Here is a 15,209-nt window from a genome sequence, read left to right as displayed (position 1 = left end):
TTAGACATTGTTCCTGTGGAAATTATTACAGATACTCCACAAAGATTTGCTGCCAAAGATATTTGTTGATGATAAAAAAAATCCACTAATAGAAAATTAATTATGAATATATCTCAACCATATGTTGGAATACTAGATAACAATTAAAAATTATATACAATACTTAATGACCTTACTATTTAATGACGTAGCAAAATTTAGATGATTGCAATTTAAAGAAAGTTATAACACTGTTTCTACAGTTTGTAAAGCTACATATCTCCATACATTGATAAGACTGGAATATGTACTCTGGAATGTTGAATGGTAGTTGTCCCTAAATCATGGTATTTTGGGTGACTTTATTTTTTTCTTTTTGCTCTTCTGTATTTTTATGGGAGCAAATTTAAAGCTCCTTACTATATCTTAGTTTAGTAGGGGTAATTTAGTTCATATTATCAGGAAATAACAATGGCCTTCTTCTGAACCCCAGACTTTTGCTTTAAAAGTTTTTCAGAATTTTGTAATACTGCTAATTTATGTAGGATATCTAATACCGGAAATTGCTCTGGCTCTGTTGTAACAAACAAAATTCAAAGTATACTAACATTCAAAGTATAGGTTGAAGGTTGAGGTTCTATGAGCACCTGGGTGGCTCAGTTGGTATGCATCTGACTCTTCATTTTGGCACAGGTCATGATCTCACCACTCATAAGATCAAGCCCTGTGTCAGTCTCTGTGCTGACAGCACCACTGTCTGCCCCTCCCCCACTCATGCGTGCATGCATGCGTGCGTGTGTGTGTCTCTCTCTCTCTCTCTCTCTCTCTCCCAAATAAACATGAAAAAAAAGGTTGGGGGTTCTAAAATAAAATGCCTTATAGCAAAGAAATAGAGAAATATATTTTAGGGCACACATACATGTTTACATGTGGAATTGACTTAGAAACCTGGAAAGAAGTCTGAGTTGCATGCTAGATTAGCTGATGTAAATTTCCTCACTATCCTGGAAGCTTCTTGAGGGCAGGTACCTATCTTAGTTCCCCACTACATCCCTAGCATCTAGCAGAGTGCCAAGCCGGAAGTGGATGCTCAAGTATTTGCTGATTGAAAGAAGAAAAGAGGAAACTCCAATGGTATGGGATCTTGAGGGCAAGGAAGATAAAGGACTGTTAGAATAAGAGTTAAGAGTGAAATTAGAGAAACCAAAGAGCTTCTTTTAAATTTTGTTTACAATCCTCTTGTGTCTTCTTCGTGACAATAATTCTCCTACCAGTGTAGTTTTGGATGTTTGCCAGAGAGCTGTGTGGTATATTAACAATTCTCCGTCTGTAGTCATTGAAGTCCCAACAATTTATAGTGAACAAAGCCTCCTTTCCCTATGAACGTATTTCCAACCTTGCTGTAAAAGGGAGATAAGGCTAGATTTAGAGGCTTGAGATTCAGTTTAAGGAAGAGATAGTTTTTATACCTCCCAGAGCAAATATCATCATTTATGTCTCAAGGTGCTTCACCTGTTGTATTTACAGCTACCTCAGCGAGGTTTTAGAAAATAGTAATAAGGAATGGGAATTTTTATTGTTTGGCTAGGAAGTAGGCTGATATGTAGGTAAGGAACTTCTTTTGTAGAGGAAGGGGGCAGTTGTAATGGTGCAGGAGTGGAAGAGATGAGAGAGAAGGGTACCACAGGCTAATTCTCTCAGAAAGCCTTTCTAGAACTGTCAGGTTTGTCCCTGCACTCCCTGTATATTGTCATAGTATTTTAACTCTTGTTCTTATCAAAGGAACTGAAATTATATTTCTGTATTCCTCTTTCTTCTGCTAGACTGAAAGTTTCTCAAGCACAGAGACTTTTTTCATCTTTGTGTCTTGGCATGTATTTGGTGTTTAAATGTTTCTTGAACTTAACTGAATTTAAATATTGCTTTGATTTTTCATGGCAATATAACTGCATTTTCTTACTAGTTTTAGAAGAGTTTGTTAAGGTAGACAAAACTTACTTGTTCACATCATATGACTATTCATTCCTTAATATTTAATGAGTAAATGCTATTGTGAGATAGGCACTGTTTTAGGTAGTTAAGCCAAAGATAAGTTCCTTGCCCTCATTAAGGTCACATTCTACTGGTAGTAAGAGAAGCAGAACTTTTACAGATTTCCTTTAGATTATTCTGGTGTTCTTTTCCCTCTTCTCACAGACAGCATGGTAGAGTTGGATGTGACTAGAGGAATAGAACCCTACCAGATACAAGTTTTGCCTGGAAACCAGGGAAAAAACTGTCTTCCTACCCTCCTATACCAGATCACCCTTGACCCCAAGACTCAGAACGGTGGCTATTTACACATTTCCCCACAGGAATTATCCAGTTTTTCTGAGCAAGACATTCTTGCTACCACATTTATAAGCAAAATTAGAAAAAAAATTTTTCTCTGTGCATCACTGGCTTATTTGGATAAGTATATAGTCACTTTGGGGGGTGCCTGGATGGCTCAGTCTTTTAAGCTTCCTACTCTTGATCTCAGGTCATGATCTTGTGGTTCTTGAGATCGAGCCCTGCATCAGGCTCTGTGCGGACAGTGCAGAGCCTGCTTGAGATTCCCTCCCTCCCTTCCTCCCTCTCTCTCTGTCTCTGTCTCTCTGCCCCTCTCCCACTCAAGCGTGCGCGCACACACATGCGCGCTCTGTCTCAAAGTAAACTTGAAAAAAAGCATATGCTTTGTTCACCACGGGATGGGGTTTTAGTAATTGTAAGATGAAGTATTAGCAGAGTTTGGGTTTTTGTTTTGTTTTAAGTTTTGTTTTGTTTTGTTTTTTATATTTATTTATTTTTGAGAGAGAGACAGAGAGCGAGCTGGGGAGGGCAGAGAGAGAGGGAGACACAAAATCCAAAGCAGGCTCCAGGCTCTGACCTGTCTGCATAGAGCCCAACTCGGGGTTCAGATTCATGAACCATAAGATAATGACCTGAGCTGAAGTCAGGTGCTTAACCAGCTGAGCCACCCAGGCGTCCCTCTTTATTTTTTTTAAGTAATCTCCACACCGAACGTGGGACTCAAACTCACAACCCCAAATCAAAAGTCGCAAGCTCTTCTGACTGAGCCAGCCAGGCTCCCCTAGCAGAGTTTTTAAAATGGGCCACTCAGGGCGCCTGGGTGGCTCCACTGGTTGAGTATCCAACTTCGGCTCAGGTCATGATCTCATGGTTTGTGAGTTTGAGCCCCACATCGGGCTCTGTGCTGACAGCTCAGGGCCTGGAGCCTGCTTCGCATTCTGTGTCTCCCTCTCTCTCTGCCCCTCCCCTGCTCACACTCTGTTTCTGTTCTCTCAAAAATAAATAAATGTTAAAAAAAATTTTTTTTTAATAAAAGAAAATGGACCACTGACCTGGATAGTTCCAACATGTTGTACTTGTTCTCAAACTGTTATCAAATAAATAAGTTATAAAGTTGTGAAACAGAGAGATGCTTATATAGATCAACGATATTATGGGACAAATAGATTTTGGTGAATTAGGCTGAGAACTTGATCACCTCTGACTATATTTTAAGAAGTTAAAAACTTTCCAAATAGATATTCTGAAATGCTAGATCTCCTCTTTCTCATCAGACTCCCAAAACCAGAATTTTTACTCTTTTAATAGCTTCCTTTCAACTATAGCCCTAAGAGCTGAATTAAATGTTTTTTCTCCTTTTTTATCCTCTGTGGTGGAGTTGGATATATAGATCCTGTGTTTGAGGCATTTATATGGGTATTCATATTGTAGGAGCACTACTCTTACCTATTATAAAGATTCTTAATAGTGACAGGCTTTGGGGGTGACAGTATTACAAAGTAATAATTATTCAAATATTTCAATATTATTCAAATGTTTCAAAACTATTTTTAACAGTGTGAAAACTATTTTTTTCAGTATCCTTGCCATGAAAAAGAGGACGTGATAAGTTGTTCAACTTATGAAATTCAAGTTACATGTGAATTCTGCCAGGTATGTATGCAGTATTTGGGGTTTTTAGCCATTTTCATATTTTAGGTTATAAAAATTTTCATAGTTATTTCTAGATAAATATTTCAATATTTTTTTCTATTAAAAGAAAACACTTATCCGGTATATTAGTTTAGCTGATACTCCTCTTATGTTTTTAAAGTATCAAATGGAGCATTAAAATACATATAACTATGACAAACATAAACATATTTTAGGGTTTGATTTCTACAGTGTCAGATAATACTAGTTCCATGAGATGTTACATAAAAAAGGATTTCAAATAGCAAATGAATGTGGCAAAAATGCCATATTCTAGGTGCTCCTTTAATCATTTCACTTGAACATATTAAAGACTTTAAAAGTCCTAAAGAAAAAAAGTCCTCCAGCATTTCCCAAATTTGTTTGATTACATACCTTGTTTCTATAGTAGCTGCTGTCATCCCTGTTGAATATGCTTTGGGAAACATTGCTCTGAAGGCTTAACAAGCTAATGTTGAAAAAAGAACAATGTTACTGAATTTTTAGCTGAGTCAAATACCGTTATATGTAATTTTTTAAAACAATTTTTAATGTTTATTTATTTTTGAGACAGAAGGAGACAGAGCGTGAGTGGGGGAGGGGCAGAGAGAGAGGGAGACACAGAATGCGAAGCAGGCTCCAGACTCTGAGCTGTCAGCACAGAGCCCGATGTGGGGCTCGAACCCACGAACCATGAGATCATGACCTGAGCCGAAGTCGGACGCTTAACCGACTGAGCCACGCAGGTGCCCCAGTTATATGTAATTTTTAGAAAGAAAACCAAAACAATGAAAACTTACAAGTTGATAGGAGTGATTGGGAACTTTAAGTCTAAATCAAAAATAGGAAAATAATCTTGACCCAAAAAAATTTTTTAGTTATTTTGTTCAAATCAGGATCCAAAAGAGGATTTACATGTAGTTAGTATTTAGGAGATTTATTAAATCTCCTTTAATTTATAACAGTTCCTGTCTACCTCCTCTCTTCTTGTGTACTCCATGATATTTATTTGTTGAAGTGACTAGGGCTTTGTCCTATAGAATTTGGCTGACTGCTTCCAGATTGTTTTCACAGGTTTTTCTACCTCCTATATTTCCTGTAGCTGGATCTAGAGATGCTCAGTTAGATTCAGGTTTGACCCCGTTCCAACCCCCCACCCCCCCACCCCCCCACCCCCCCACCACCAACACACACACACCCTGCCTCCCTGGACTACTTTCTTGTGCATAATGTCTGATTGTCCCATTCTTAGTGATGTTAAGGTTGACCTGTTTCCCATCACCTTTTTTGCTAATGGTTTCATCAGACATTGGTGACCTGGTCTAGATCCATTATTTCATTGGGGATTAAAGTGATGATTTTCTAATTGTTTCATTCATTCTTCACTTAAACAATGTTGAACAGGAAAAATTTAGTCTGACAGACCCAGGTTCCTGACCTTTTCCTTTTGTAGTGTAAAATCTGCATGCTACATGTATTTGTCTACTCATTATAAGAAAATGGAAGGGGGGGCACCTGGGTGGCTCAGTCGGTTAAGTGTCCCCGACCCTTGATTTTGGCTCATGTCATGATGACAGCAGAGAACACTTGGGATTCCCTCTCTCCTCTGCAGCTCCCTTGCTGCTCTTTCTGTCTCTCAAAAATAAAGAAACTTTAAAAAAAAAATTGAAGATGAAAAGGAAATAGGGCTAAAATATCAGTAAAAATGTTTAGTTCAGGGGCGCCTGGGTGGCTCAGTCGGTTAAGTGTCCAACTTCAGCTCAGGTCACAACTTCGCGGTCCGTGAGTTCGAGCCCCGCGTCGGGCTCTGGGCTGATGGCTCAGAGCCTGGAGCCTGCTTCCGATTCTGTGTCTCCCTCTCTCTCTGCCCCTCCCCCGTTCATGATCTGTCTCTCTCTGTCTCAAAAATAAATAAAATGTTAAAAAAAAAAAATTAAAAAAAAATGTTTAGTTCACATTGAAGTAGAAAAGGTAATAAGCTTAGTGAAAATCATATAATACTACATTTTAAATTATTCTTTAAAAATCTGTACTGTAAAATGTTAAGTCATCTCTTAATGTTTTATTATAGGCAATACAAGGACCTGTGGAATATGAGTGATGACAAACCCTTTCTATGCACTGCCCCTGGATGTGGCCAGGTAATATATAAATTACTTTAAATCATTTTGTATAGTCACATTTATTAAAACACTGATGACAGTTTTTGTTGTCATGAAAAGGATTCTCCTGCAATTTTTTGTAACATTTTGGAGTTCGAATAAAAATAACCTCGAAAATTTTTGAGAAGAAATTCTTCATTTTTCTGAATAGAATATTTGAATTTTAAAATACACAATCTAATATGGGGAAAAAAAGTTAAAATTCCTGTAATGGAAAGGTGGATACCTAGATGAAATCCAGGGCTTAAAAGTATTTTCATTTGACCATTATTGGTTAAAAAATCATTGTAATTTGCTTAATTGGAAATGAAATATACATTATCTTGCTTGAAAATTATTTTACTTGCTGAACTCATAAAATTAATACTTACCTCTGACAATATCACTAATGCATTAATGTTCTTAATGTACTTAAGTCTAACATTTTCACTACAGAGCATGTGTGAAGTATTTTCAGAAAAATCAGCATTGTTTCAAAAAATAATATTTCAGTGTTTTTAACAGGCTATTACATTATTAATCTATTGCTATTATGATAATTCTAACTTACAGACACCAGTAAAAGGATAAATTTAATGTGTAGTCAAATTACAGAGTACTTAACGATACAAACTGTAGATCATAAATAAGCATTTGTGTTTCATTGGTTGTTATTTGTTTTCTTTAGTTGACATTTTAAATTGCATAATTTGACATACAATAAACTGCACATACTTATAATGTACAATTTCATGTTTTAACATGTATATGCTCATAAGACCATCACCATAATTAAGATAGTGAACATACTCATCACACCAAAAGTTTCTTCATGCCCATTTGTGATCCCTCCGTTTGTTATCCCTCCTACCATTGTAAACCACTATTCTGCCTTATATCCCTATAGATTAGTTTGCATTTTCTAGAATTTTATATAGAGTCATACAGTCTGTACTTTTATCTGGCATCTTTTGTTCCACATAATTAATTTGTGATTTCCCATGTTATGTAATCAATAAATTCTTTTTCATTGATGAGTAATATTTCATTATTAAATGTGGACATTTGGCTTATTTCCAGTTTTCAGTTATTACAAATAAAACTGGTGTAAATATTTGTGTACAAGTCTTTTGTATAGATGAATGCTTTCTTTTCTCTTGGGTAAATGCATAGGAATGTAGTGGTGGGATCATATGATAGATATGTATTTACTTTTTTAAGAAATTGCCAAACTGTCTTCCAAAAATGGATGCACCACTTTACATTCTTACCAAGAGTGTATAAGAGGTCTGGTTGTGCCATATCTTTGCCAACATTTGGTGGTGTGTTGGTCTTCTCATTTTAGCCATTTTTATTGTATATCCTGTAGTTTTAATTTGCATTTCTTTGATGAAAAGATGAGCACTTATTCATGTGCTTGTTGGACGGTTGCCATCCTGGATACCAGTCCATTGTCAAATAGTTTCTCTACTAAGTCTGGTTGGCATCTTAATTTTCATGATAAAAGCTTTTGAACAAGTCTTTCTAATTTTAGTGAAGTCTAATGTGTTAACTTTTTCTCTTCTATGGTTGTTGCTTTCTAAGAAATCTTGTCTAAGAAATCTTTGCCTACCTTTAGGTCACAAAGGTATTCTCCTTTATTTTTCTGAAAGCTTGTTTTTTCATTCAGGTCTCTGTTTCATCTTGAACTCGTTTTTGTATATGTATATACTGGTGTGAGGTAGGAATTCAAGCTCACTTTTTTTCCATGTGATTTTTCAGCATCATTTGTTGAAAAGATTTTTCTTTCTCTATTAATTTGCTTCAACTCCTTCGTTGAAAATCAAATCACTGTGTAACTGTAGGTCTGTTTCTGAGCAGTCTTCTCTGTTCCTTTCATCAGTTTGTCAGCTTTTATGCTAGTACCACAATATCTTAATTACTCTAGCTTTATAATAATGCTTCCAGTCAGGAAAGGGAAGTTCACCAATTTAGTTCTTTCTCCTTTTGAAGATTGTTTTGGATAGTCTGTTAATTTTAGTCACTCTGGTGAGGATGTAGTTGTATCTGATTATGATCTTAATTTACCTGATATCTGATGATGCTGAGCCAGGGTAAAGATAGGAATTACCAGGGTTGGTGCTATTTAGACAGGTTGTGCCTCTCTGATAAGGTGACATTTTAATTAAAACGTGAAAATGTGGGAGCAGACCCTGGAGGAAGAGTTTTTAAACTGAAGGAACAGCAAATATAAAGGTCCTAAGGAGAGAATGGGTTTGGGTGTGTTTAAAAACAGAAAGACGACTGTTGTGGCTGGAGCATGCAGTGACCAACAAGGATAAATAAGGGTAAGAGATGCTGTCAAGTAGAAAAAAAGAGTCCTACTCTCTAGGACTCTGTCGACTGTGATCAGGTATTTGGGCTTTATTCACAGAGTGATGAAAAGCCATTACTGAGCTAAGAATGCAAACGGGGAGTAGACTGACAGCTGTTAGGTGAGAGATAATGGTGTCTTTGTCTACATGCTAATAGTGGAAATATAGAGAAGTAGACTGATTTGACATATATTTTGGACATATATTTGATATTCATTTTTCTATAAATTCAAGAAAGCTATAAAAATTACACTTCCCAGAATTTTTTATGACTAGTATTTCCTAGGAAATTGAAAATTCATATAAAAATTGATTTTAGAAGTACCAATTTGGTGGTGGTAATGTAGTACAAGTTCTTTTTTGTCATAAGTATTGATACTATTCCAAATTTGAAATTTAGCTTTAGTGCACTTAAATTTAAATTTTCAAATAGATTTTAAATTTCTTAAAACATACTTTGTTGATATTATTTTGGAGAGAGACCAGTAGAAATCAGTGCAGAGAATACTAACTGTTGACTGTTGCTATTAAAAATGTTTTTAGGGGCGCCTGGGTGGCTCAGTCAGTTAAGCGTCCGACTTTGGCTCAGGTCATGATCTCGCAGTTTGTGAGTTCAAGCCCCACGTCAGGCTCTGTGCTGAGCTCAGAGCCTGGAGCTTGCTGCAGATTCTCTGTCTCCTTCTCTCTCTGCCTCTTCCCCACTTGTGCTCTGTCTCGCTCTTGTCTCTCAAAAACAAATTTTAAAAAATGTAAAAAAAAAAAAAATTAAAAAATGTTTTTATATGCCACTATTATGTATTTCACAGAAAGAGTTGCATTCATTGCATTTGTTTTAAAGTGATGTTCCACTGAATTTGGTGAAAGAGACAAAGTGATATAATTTAGTGAAAGATTCATTTAACATGGGAACTCTTCTATTTTATTGGTAATAGCTTTGCTTTTGGTGATGCTTTCATTGAAAATTATCTCTTTGGTAGAATGTTTATATGTTATAAGCTGTTTTGCAAAGGAAATTAAGATTGATTTTATTCAGTCTAAAGTGTCACTGGAGGTATGTTAATGTGAGTATGTGTGTATAACTTTCTGATGTTGAGTAGATTTCTTCAACTAGTAAAAAAGTAAGACGAGCTAGTGGTCTGATGGTTTTATAACTTAGTTGTACCTATTTAATCTGTTAGTAATCTATATCGTGGATGTGAATGCATGTATTAAATGCAGAATGACTGACGTCTTAGGAAGTTAGTTCTGGTAAGTGTTCAAGCCTTAGAAACACAGATTTCTCAGATATCAGAGCTTAAATTCCTTATAGAAGCAACTGGTTTACTTCCCTTCCATCTGTCAGGTTACCCTTTTTAACTTTTTAAGAGAGATGGTTATCTTATCCTACTTTTCTTGACTGCCTTTCCATTTTATTCAGCTGTATGCTCAAAGCCTTGTTGTTTAGCAAAATACTGTGTACATGTATAACAGTTTGCATTGGGGTTGTACTCTGAATTGCCTGGGAGAAAGAAATTATGAATTCAGTATGTTGTTATTACTAGTAGTATCATAATTTTTCTATAAAACTTACTTTCAAAATAAACTTTTTAATTTGGCTCAGAAAACGGTTCAAATAGATTTTGCAAAAATTTTAACTTAGCATGTAGTAGCTATTTTATAAGCATTTGTTGAAAAAATAATTTATTTCATTCATATACATAGATATATATTCATCTATCTATAGATATATCTGTCCTTTCCTGGTGACTGCCTTTTGACAAGATGACTGTTGGCATTTTTTTTAAGTTTCTAGTTAAAGGTAAATAAATTAGCTCAGGTGATAGCTAAGGTTCAACTCCCCTATATCAGGTACCAGTTTCAATGTATTTTATCCATGTACATCAATAATATCATCTGATCAAAAATCTCTTAATAGCATTTTGGTAAATTTGATCTGTAGATCATATGTGAGACTTCATAAATTCATATTTCTTGTTCTCCCCCTTTTAATATTCACATGATCCTAAATGGTTTTTAGGGTTCTTTTAACTGTTCTTTTTTACTTAGGATTAAATTTGGTGCCATTTTCACATGTTTTGTACAATTTGTGCAATTCTGTATGTAGTTGCTCTTTGATTTGGATATTTGTGGTCGAACCAATCCAGGCAGGGGATAGGGGTAGAATAAGTTCCTAGGAGATAACTGTCCATGTTCTTATCTGTTAATTATGACCTCTACCAAAATGCATTTATTCACAAATGTTTAATTATTGCCTCCATGGGAGAAATTACATTGTTAGGTTCTTTGGACATAAAGTGAATCTTGCTTTAAGGTACTTTTAGTGTGGAATGTAATACATGTATATTTAAAATTCTAATGTAAGGTAATTAAATATGCTAGTAAATTCTACACATATGTTTATTCTCTAAGAGCAGTTTATTCAGCGGTCTATGAAAAGACAGCTACTTCTTCCTCCAAATTTGGGAGTAATTCTTATAATGATAAAGCAATAGTAAGATAGCACTTGAGTGGGAAAGAGCTGGATTATAAAATGAACTGCTTTGTTATATTGATTGCTATTTCTTCACTGAATTACAAGAAGCATTTTTGCTTAATATGGTAACATAAAGAACCTGATTTACTTCTTAATTTATTCAGGAGTAATATTTCTACAAGAGAAGGAATCCATTTTGATGGTTTAGGGGAACTGAGTTCAAATATGTATAATTTTAACATTCCCGTTTATAAGGATGTAGAACAGAGAGTTTATATCTCTTAATGTGGCATTTTATAATTATTGCTCTGAAATAAAATATAAGTGCTCCCTATTTTCAGTTATAATTGTTGCTCGATAAGGAGCATCTTCATAAAGGTTGATGTCCAGACATAATTTTATTTTAAAATGAACTAGCTTATTATATTGGTTGCTATTTCTTTGTTGGATTATAACAAAAGCATTCTTTTTTAACGTGGTAACATAAAGAACCTGATTTACTTCTTAATTTGTCCGGGAATAATATTTTTATAAGAGAATTCTCATTTTAAAAGTGGTAAGTAACCTGAAGTCTGGGTCAATACAGTGCTTTCCTCAGAAGTCATTGTACCATGGAATATATATTTCTACTATGATAAAGCAAAAAAAAGAAAAAATCAGTAGTGGTCTGTTTTTAGTATCCAAATGAAATTTATATGAAGTTTCTTTGCCTCAGGTTTTATGAGTTTGCCTCAGTCAGATGAGTTTTGTGACTTAGTAATACATCAGTATTGCTTATTCTTGGGTAATGGGTTTCTCTATGATTATATGAAGTCTTCTGTGTTTATACTAACAATAGATTCTTTTATAGTTAACAAACTATTTCATTGTTAATGGTGGTTTTACATGTTGTGGAAATGAATTTCCTTATCATTTTACTTATTTGATCAAATTGAAAATCTTAACTATATTTTAAAACTTTTTGCCACAGCGTTTTACCAACGAGGATCATTTGGCTGTCCATAAACATAAACATGAGATGACACTGAAATTTGGTCCAGCACGTAATGACAGTGTCATTGTGGCTGGTTAGTATATGCTTTTATTAATAGCTTATATACATATTTCACCTGGAATGTGCACAATTTTTGTGTATTCTCTGTAAATAATATAGTCTGGTGATATTCCAATTCATTTACAGTAAATGTTGGCAACATGTATTTTACCCATTACATTTTCATGTTTCCTTCTGACCATTCATTTCACTTTTTTTGTGTGTGGTTTTTCAAATGTAGATTTCAATGTCAGTTTTGTGGAAGTTAATTTAGAACCCCAGGAGCATTTTTATAGCATCTCCAGAATTTACATTTAATTGATAATTGAACTAATGTGATGTTTTGTCAGTGTTTCTTTTAGCTTTTTACACCTGGTTTACAATGCTGTGGGAAGATAGGAAATGATCAAGCTTCTCCTGTTGGAGAGAGATCAATTAGCTGACTTGCTCACTAGAATTTGTTTATATTTCTTTTGGGACTAAAACATCTGTGTTAGTAAAATACTCTCAATAAAGGGGCCTAAATTCAGTATTTGCTTTTCTTGTGTTTTGAGCCTATGAACATACAGTATTACATAAGCAGATGAATATCTTTCACAATATGTGAAAAGAGAAAATTCATGCATTGTTTTATTGTCCTTTCATGCTGTATTAGCTGCCCCTTTTTTGGTATTTAAATATATATACACACACGTCTATGTGTATGGACACACACATAATACGCATAGTTTTACTGCACTTTCTATATTTTATAAGTATCATGATAAGAAAACAAAGTTTCATATAAAACTTAATATATTTATATAAATTTCAGACCCTTTAGTGTCATAACCACAAAGTCGTAAGTATTCAGAATCACCCCTAAATTATTCTTTTCTCAAGTTTGGGTTATACTGCTTGTAAGTCTGGAATTAACCCTGATATCTGAATATTATGAATATTTTGAAATTAATACCCAGCATAGAAATTGTCATATGCAGTGCTCTGGAGAGATAATGAGGCAGATGGTTTTTCCTGTACTTTCAGTATCATAATTTTTGTACTGAAAAAATTTGAGGTAACAAAAAGTTGGTAATTTGTCAAAAACTAGGAAAAATGAAAGAGAGAATGCTCAGTGTATCTTTAGTTCCATAAAAGGAAGCAGAGAAGAATGAGCTATACATTTCTTTAAAATGGTATACATCAGATCTAAAGAGCTAGAACCAAAAAAAAGCAGTCAAACAAAGTAACAACAACCTGGACAGTTCACTCTCCTAGGCATGAAGGTCTTTGCTTGTCTGAAACTTCTTGCCCTAGAGCAATGTCTGGAAATTTTCAACTTAAAAATGTTTCGGGATTGGTTTCTAGAAATCTCCTGTTGCTTTACCTTTATTACAGTAGAAAAATAGAACATGTTCAAACACAGCACTTGACCATTTTTTTACTAACATATGTTGAAATAAGTAGTTTAGCATTACTGTATAATGCATGATGTGTGTGGTATATATTTGATGGTCAGTAGCCATAAGCCACTGCATATCATATTTAAACCGTTGATGTTTAAACCATGCCTGTGTTGATGTTTCTTTTCTCAGGCTTCATCATTCCAGTAATCACTAATAATGCATACGCATAAAACATGGTTATTTTTAAGCTCTTTCTCTCCCTTTAACACAAATTAGGAGCCTTCTGTTGAGGTGAGATAGACCTTTTGCATGTGAATAGAAGAGTCAGATTTATATTCAGTTTACTAATTCAGCTATGATGGACTTAAACTGATATGAGTATTCTGAGCCATTACTGTGATAGAGTTATAGAAGTCTTTTGAGGGTTAGTGGGTACGTATGTTGTAGACTAACAGGTAAAATGATGGCAAGAGAGAGTCTCTTCAGTAATTTAGATAATACTAGTAGTGTTTGAAATAGGCTTACATTATACATAATATGTGTGAAATGTAGGTCATTTTAGTGTTAAATATATTTATATGTAGTAAGCATATCATTACTCTAGATATATGTGGGGCAGAGATGAAACAATAAGTAATGCCCATTCTGGGGGCACAGTATTTAACAAATATATGAATTTTAATTTTACAAAATCTTAAACCAGGATTCATCCTTATACATGTATTTAATTTAGGCTAGATTCCTAATACAACCTGTAAGTTAAAATGCATAGAATGTGAATAGAATTTCAGTGTGCCACCAACTCTGGTCAGTATGAATAAATAGCCTGGAAAATTATGAGACCAAATAGGCAGAGTCCATAAAAATACTATTTTTTATTCAACATGGACCTTAACTGGCATTTATTCTATAACCAGTATATGTGTTAATGTACATAGCATAAGCACATATTCAAGGATAGTTAAAATATTCCAAGTTGTGAGAAAATAGAGTTGACTATTCCTCTACTGCCTAGAAATTAAGGTAGAACTTTACATAAATATGTAACTCTTAAATAGCCCCTTGTTCCAAACTTGAAAAATGCATTAAAATAGAAAATTGGCTTTAGCAGATAGTAATAAGGAAGGAGGGTTGGTTATTTTTGTTGTTGTTGTTGTTGTTGTTTTGGTTTGTTTTTGTTTCAGGGCTCTTGTTTTAACCTTCTTTTTCTTCCTTGTAGTATTTTGATCTACCTCCTAAAAATTCTGTTTTATCTTAAGCTTGCTTTCGTAATAGATTATGAACACTAGTGGAAGGGCCAGGCTAGAGTGAAGATACATGCTCTAGTCCTAGTTTTCCCCAAACTGCATGTATTTTAAACAATCATAATTTTTTAATAATGTAAAATTTTTAAAATTCTTACTGCCTTAAATAATGATAATAGTTGATCTCTGAGTAGAAGATGCTTGTCACTCTACTCAGAGAGAAGGTCTGGACTAAGGAAGAAGAAGGACTTTTTTCATACTTTTATGGTTCATAAAGTTGGAGGAAATATCTTGAACTGCAACAAAAACTTAACCAAATTTTGTTTGCTTTAAAGGAAGAGGTCTTTCCAAAGAGAATTAACAGCTGATTGAACCAGTCCTGCTAATTTGTTAATTTACTAGCTATATTTTAGGGTCCTGCATGATATTTAAATCTATGTGATTGCTTCTTGACGTTTATTTCAGATCAGACCCCAACACCAACAAGATTCTTGAAAAACTGTGAAGAAGTGGGTTTGTTTAATGAATTGGCAAGTCCATTTGAGAATGAATTCAAGAAAGCCTCAGAAGACGACATTAAAAAAGTATGTTGTTAACC

At 34.5% G+C, this 15,209-nt stretch overlaps 1 protein-coding gene across 10 annotated transcripts in view; it reads left to right on the top strand.

Moving 5' to 3' along the window:
• ATF2 (activating transcription factor 2) overlaps positions 1 to 15,209 on the top strand; it is an 81,911-nt gene that overhangs the window by 25,634 nt on the left and 41,068 nt on the right. For 9 of the 10 annotated variants that reach the window (XR_006220789.1, XM_042994733.1, XM_007074552.2 and 6 more), the window contains 4 exons: positions 3,889 to 3,963; positions 6,053 to 6,122; positions 11,920 to 12,016; positions 15,077 to 15,195. Coding sequence is in view for 9 of the 10 variants with exons in the window: in XM_042994733.1 (XP_042850667.1) it covers positions 3,932 to 3,963; positions 6,053 to 6,122; positions 11,920 to 12,016; positions 15,077 to 15,195 (318 nt within the window). In the remaining variant the exon portion in view is untranslated. Of the gene's footprint in view, positions 1 to 3,888; positions 3,964 to 6,052; positions 6,123 to 11,919; positions 12,017 to 15,076; positions 15,196 to 15,209 lie in introns of those variants that run through there. The other variant, XM_007074553.3, reaches the window with a different exon arrangement.

Source organism: Panthera tigris, chromosome C1 (assembly GCF_018350195.1).
Source record: "Panthera tigris isolate Pti1 chromosome C1, P.tigris_Pti1_mat1.1, whole genome shotgun sequence".
Lineage (NCBI taxonomy): Eukaryota > Metazoa > Chordata > Mammalia > Carnivora > Felidae > Panthera > Panthera tigris.
Note: the sequence above shows the minus strand (reverse complement) of the source record. Positions and strands in the feature narration are given on the sequence as shown.